This window comes from Salvia splendens, chromosome 17 (assembly GCF_004379255.2).
Source record: "Salvia splendens isolate huo1 chromosome 17, SspV2, whole genome shotgun sequence".
NCBI lineage: Eukaryota > Viridiplantae > Streptophyta > Magnoliopsida > Lamiales > Lamiaceae > Salvia > Salvia splendens.
The window spans coordinates 10,564,819-10,570,979 of record NC_056048.1 but is presented as its reverse complement, the minus strand read 5'-3'; the positions used below and the strand labels follow the sequence as shown (position 1 = coordinate 10,570,979).

At 38.9% G+C, this 6,161-nt stretch overlaps 1 protein-coding gene across 1 annotated transcript; it reads left to right on the top strand.

Annotated features, from left to right (window-relative positions):
• Window positions 1-3,085: 3,085 nt before the first annotated feature.
• On the top strand, window positions 3,086-4,977 carry LOC121774145 (glucan endo-1,3-beta-glucosidase 8-like). The gene is made up of 2 exons (XM_042171059.1): window positions 3,086-3,455; window positions 3,804-4,977. The coding sequence occupies exons 1-2, from the start codon at window positions 3,106-3,108 to the stop codon at window positions 4,909-4,911; spliced, it is 1,458 nt and encodes a 485-aa protein (XP_042026993.1). The 5' UTR covers window positions 3,086-3,105; the 3' UTR covers window positions 4,912-4,977.
• The last annotated feature ends 1,184 nt before the right edge of the window (window positions 4,978-6,161 follow it).

Genomic DNA, 6,161 nt, shown 5'->3' with positions numbered 1-6,161 from the left:
GTTATGGTTTATACAAAACAATTACGATATCCTAGCACATTTCATGCTTAATTAGAATGAGTCACACAAGTATTGACCATACGGCAAATCAAATACTAGGGTTGTCAGACTTAGATTATTAACTCCAAAAAGCTCAATTAGACCCCCAAGATGTTCTCTCTCAAAATTAACAGTACCTTTTTTGGGGGAGTTAATTGTACTGTTAACTAAGTCCATCTAACACGCAAATCCTCTCTCAATTACTTTACATGCCAAAAAATCATCATAGAATGTGTCACTCAAACATAAAACATTATCGAACAACTTAGAATAAAGTAAACATGAACAAAAGAGTATCATAAACATGAGTTGTATAAACCAAAGTAGTTACTAACACATCCCTAGATTTGTACAGATTTTTAGCTACTCATAGATAAATAACATAAATCTATACTTTGTAGGGAAATCATTGAAAACATAAAAACAACTAAGATAAAACCCAAAGAAAGAATCTTGTATGTCTTGATCTTCTCTTGATTCCAAGTTTCAAACTCCAAGCGTGGTGGAAAGATGTAGAACAATGGGCAAGAACTTCTCAAATTTTCACTCAAGTATAGAATGCAACAAAAGGTTCATTTGATGAAGCTTTAGGGGTCATTCACCACAATAGAGACGGACTAACAATAGCCTAGCCAAAAACTCCTCATGCTACATCAGCATGCTCTTCCCATAGCCTAGCCATTACCCTAGCCAGGCAACAACCTAGCAATAGCCTAGCCAAAGCCTTAGCCCTCCTGAGAAAAAAAAACATAGAAAAAAATGATGGGAATAGGATATTTTAGAAAAAATAAAAAAATTATTTAAAAAAAAATAGGTTGACCATGCTAATCCGCGCCCTAGCTCTAGGGCATTGGTTTTTCTTCTACTCAGCTAGCTTATCGCAATAGCTGACTAGCCGAGCGCCCTAGCTGCACGCCGGTGGCTAAGGCGTCGGCTAGTCCGCTATTGTGGATGCTCTATAGCCTTCAAGTCGTGCTCCTCAATATGATATAATTGTCTATCCCAATAAGGTAAGTCTTAGAGAGAAAATAGGTTCAATCATGCGCCGCCAAATTCCAGCGGGTTGCTGGCTATGATCCACCGGACCGCTGCTAAGTCTCTGATATCTCAAGACAACAGCGGGTCGCTGGCTATGATCTAGCTGTTGCTGGTCGTATTCTTCTTCAAGGAACAAATTCCGAGGAGAACCGCTACATCTTCGGCAGTCAATGGGCTCCGGCAGCCGCTGGGTGGCTCTTTTCCTCCAGTCTTCTGAGTTTGACTTTTTTCTATCTCTTAAGACTCTATTTTGCACATTTCACACAAAACAAGCCAAAATAACAAAATAGATAAAATATGCAATAAACAGACATGTAATGCAACTTTTATACTCAAAACGGCCCAAATAATGACCTTAAATTGGTGCAAAATCCGAACGTATTACCCACCTTTCTCATGCAAATAGTATGGAGTATCTGATTTGCAAAGACCTTCATGATAATGGGAAGCACGAGTTTATGTAGTACAACGTGTACGTCCTTGTGAAGGATCGCCTGATGTTCATGCCAGGTAACTACACCAGTAACAAAGGGATGCCTTCGACTTAAATTTTTTATGAAGGAGAGTTTTGACACACAAGCGCCAACATGAAGTCTTCCTATAGGCCAAAAAGCTACCAAGAAAAGGGCAAGCCGAGTGGTGCGATCGAGCCGGTTGCAGCGGGGATAGTGGATGCCAACGTCAAGGCGATCACTGAGGCATCGATTATGAAGACGTTGAAGTCCACAATGAAGTTGTGGAGGAGGCCGACGGCGAGGAAGAGCGCAAAATGCACTACGACCTGATCAGAGGATTCAGACCAAATTGGAACTTTGCCGTGTTTTTTTATGTTCTACTTGTAGTTTTTTTTATGTACTATTTTCTATTGCAGTTTTAATATTATGTATGTTTTAATATTGCATTTAATTGATGTTGTTTTGCAATTTTATTTTTTTTTAACTCAAAATATGAAAAAATGGTGAAATAAGTTGAGATTGATTTTGGGGCTGGTTTATTGCAGGTGTTGGGATTGAAATTAAAAATGTTGGCGTGACAGTGGGGAAACGGGTTGGGGCTGATTTGGGGGACGATTTTAAATGAATTCCCTTACTAACTAAATTGAGCCCCATTATAATTCAAATCTAATAGAATATTATTATCAGTCACTAAACAACAAAATAATATTGATTGCACGTCCAAGAGTCGTTTATTTCAAAAATATTATTTATTATTCGTGGAATAAATTCCAACGGAACGGATATCTGAATAATAAAATAATTTCGTGAACACACCTCGTATAATAGCCGATGAGGAGATTCATTTTTTGCCATGCGGTTTTAGGCAGCAATTTTGCTCAAAATTCCTTCAAATTGAGGGAATACTTAGTGCATTGTAAAACATGTGCAATATTCACTCTATAGAAAAGAAAATGTGGGTTTTAATTTATTCTTCTTCTTCTTCTTTTCCTTTTATTTTTCTCAATTAGTGGAAATAGTTGCAGTTTTGTGCTGTTTTGCATTCTCACCTACAAGAAGTGTAAATGTGTTTCAAACATTCTATTTATGATATTCTATTTCTTCAACAATCAACCCCGAAGGAAACGGAAATAATGAGTTGATCTAATTTCAACACACTTGTAATACAAATGGAAATTAAATTTAAATATATTTCAGTTTTTTATCAACATTATATTATCTTGAAATATGTTGATCTATTCAAGTTTGTTGTAACCACAAGTGATCGAAGTATAAGCTATTTTCTCTCATCTTGCTTCTCCAAATTTAAGGACTCACATTCATTTCGTCACTCGCCACTCGCCACATGTTGCTACTACTATCCACTCACGTCCTCACTATTAATCTCAGCAAAATTATAAAAGCAAACACACTCTCCTCAGTTGCATCGAGTTTGATCGATTTATAAAAATAAATCTTGTGTGCTTCTTAAGTGAGTCTATTGTCTCGATCGATCGAGGTCTCATGCTCTACTCACATACCCCAACTCCCAACCAACACACACATTGTTGCTATAGTAAAAATCTATAATCATATGGTACGTGCAATGACAAAACCGTCGTGGGCAGTGACCGTGATCATGGCGGTGGCTGTGGCACAACTCGCCTGTGTGGAGGGCATTGGCATTAACTGGGGGAATCAGGCATCCCAAAACCTGCATCCTAGAAACATTGTCCAAATGTTAAAAGACAACAACATTACTAAGATTAAATTGTTTGATTCTGATGCATGGGTTGTCAAACATTTTGCCGGGACAGGAATTGAAGTCATGCTTGGTATTCCCAACCTACATTTAGCTTCTTTGGCCGATCGATACAGTCATGCTAAGGCATGGGTCAAGACCAACCTCACTAGGCATATCCACCAAGGTGGCGTCGATATCAAGTAAATCTCAAAATATTACATTTTCTATTCATGCATTATTATAAACATGTTTTTTTTTATATATATTTAATCATGTATTTGGAAAGAAGTTACAAAGCCATCAAATGCACATTATGTTTGCTACCAAATACTCTCCCTCCGTCCCACTTTAACAGTCCCATTGACTCTATCATTTCTCTATTTTAATTATTTATTATCATTTTTATAAAATAAGTATAGAAAAGTCAACAAGACTACTAAAGTGGGATGGAGAGAGTAGTATTTAGAGTATTCACAACTCCGTTCCTTAAATCATTCATTCACTAAAGGTCTCGCACCACTTATTACCTCATTCATTACTGTATGCAGGTACGTGGCAGTTGGCAACGAGCCATTCTTGACAGCCTACAATGGGTCGAACCTGCAAACGACTTTTCCGGCGCTTTGGAACATCCAAAAGGCGATAAACGAAGTCGGCCTAGGCAACAAAATCAAGGCGACAATCCCACAAAACGCCGACGTTTACGACTCCGGCACCAAAGGCCCGTCGGGCGGCGACTTCCGCGCCGACATCCGAGCGACGATGAAGCAGATCGTGCAATTTCTACGAGACAACAACGCGCCTTTCGTCGTCAACATCTACCCTTTCCTCAGCCTATCCCTCAACCCCGACTTCCCCATCGAATTCGCCTTCTTCAGCGGCGGCGCGCAACCGGTCCAGGACGGATCCATCACATACACCAACGTGTTGGATGCGAACCTCGACACGCTCGTGTCGGCACTGAAGAAAGCCGGCTGTGGAAATGTTCCGATCATCGTCGGCGAGATCGGGTGGCCTACCGACGGCGACAAATACGCCTCCGTCGATCTCGCGAAGAAATTCTACGATGGTTTTTTCAACAAAATAGCAACGACGAAAGGAACACCTCTTTACAAAAACTCAATTGAATACTACCTTTTCGGGTTGACAGATGAGAACTTGAAGAGCATCGCGCCAGGTGATTTCGAGCGCCATTGGGGCATTTTCACCTACGACGGACAGCCTAAGTTTGCGGTGGATTTCTTAGGACAGAACACCAACAAGATGCCTGTGGCGGCGAAGAACGTCAAGTACTTGGAAAAGAAATGGTGCGTCTACGTCAGCAAGGGCGAGACCGTTAATGAGCTCTCGGCAAACATGGACTATGCTTGCACGAACGGCGACTGCACGGCGCTGAAATACTCGAGCCCTTGTAGTAAATTGAGTAACTCGTCGAAGGTATCGTACGCGTTTAACATGTTTTTTCAAATGATGTATCAAGATGTGGAGTCGTGTGATTTCGGGGGACTTGCGAAGATCGTGACGAAGAATGCTACGGTGGGAAATTGTCTATTCCCGATCGCGTTGGATATCGATTGGGCGTGGAGCGTCGCGGCGGATGTGAGGTTCACCGTTCTGGTGGTGTTGTTGGTGTTGTTGTTGTTGCTGGAGTTATAAAAATAAAGCTTCTTTATATCTTGCATACCATAGTGTTGAGGATTTTGAGAAAATAAAGTTAGACGATTTTCTCAATATATTACTCCATCTGTTTCCCCATAAGTGATACGTATTTCTTTCTTGGGACATCATCTGAGTCATTTGTTCTTTTAGTAAAATATAATTAATATCTATTATTTTAAGGGGCGTATTTTCTTATAAATTCCTGAAACTTTTCTTCTATAGTTTTGTATGTCAACTTTAAAATCTACGTTCTAAATTGCTAAACTATAGTACATTTTATCTAATTTTACAAGCAATCAAGACTATAGCGCCAACTTATAGTATTTTTTAAATTATTTATTTGTTACCGTCTACCTTGAATTCCATCTTAGGAGATCTATGATTAAAACTGTGTAGTTATAGCATTTATGATGAAAGTGTCGCCGTTTTTTCAACATTACCAGCTCTTTCGACGTCGACACTATTTTTAACGACAATAAATGTGTATATTTTTAGTTTCTATCACTCATCATCTAATTATTTATCTTTTACTACCCCAGTCCTTAAATAATAGAAACTTTTGAAACGACATGAGTTTTAATGCATAATTATTAATATAAGAGGGAAGAAAAGAAAAATGAGTAAAGTAAGAGAGAGAAAGAAAAAAATAGCGGAAGTAGTGTTAATAGATTGTAAAATCTATGTCGAAAGTAGAAAGTTTAGAAAATTTCTATTTTTAAAGAATGACCCAAAATAGAAATAGTTTATGTTTTTAAGGGCTGATATTTACCCTATTTCTAGCATCTTCCTGATGTCGAAACTGTTTCTAGCGCTAATGGCAGTGGATTGGCCTCAATGTCAGAATCATGGTTTTTGGCACTAGAGACATTCATCCATGCGACAATGTTTGATACAACACCATGGTTATTGTATTTGGTTCCTTGGTTTGTTTTACCATGATGACTTATTAAAGGAAAAATTCAAAACACAAAGCACGCCAAATATCTGATAAAAAATTTTCTATAATATAAATTTTGTTGGGTCGTGATACCGCCGATCTCACACACGCACGAACGAGGAAATAAAGCACGCAAACGATATAACGTGGTTCGGTGATAATCCACCTACGTCCACGGAGAAGATGACCGGAATCTTATTGACGAACTCTTTACAATTACAACGAACTCACACTCACACTCTACCGCTCACAACTGCTTGCTATCTTGAGATTTAATCTCTCTGAGTGTGTGTATATGGTGTAATTCTGC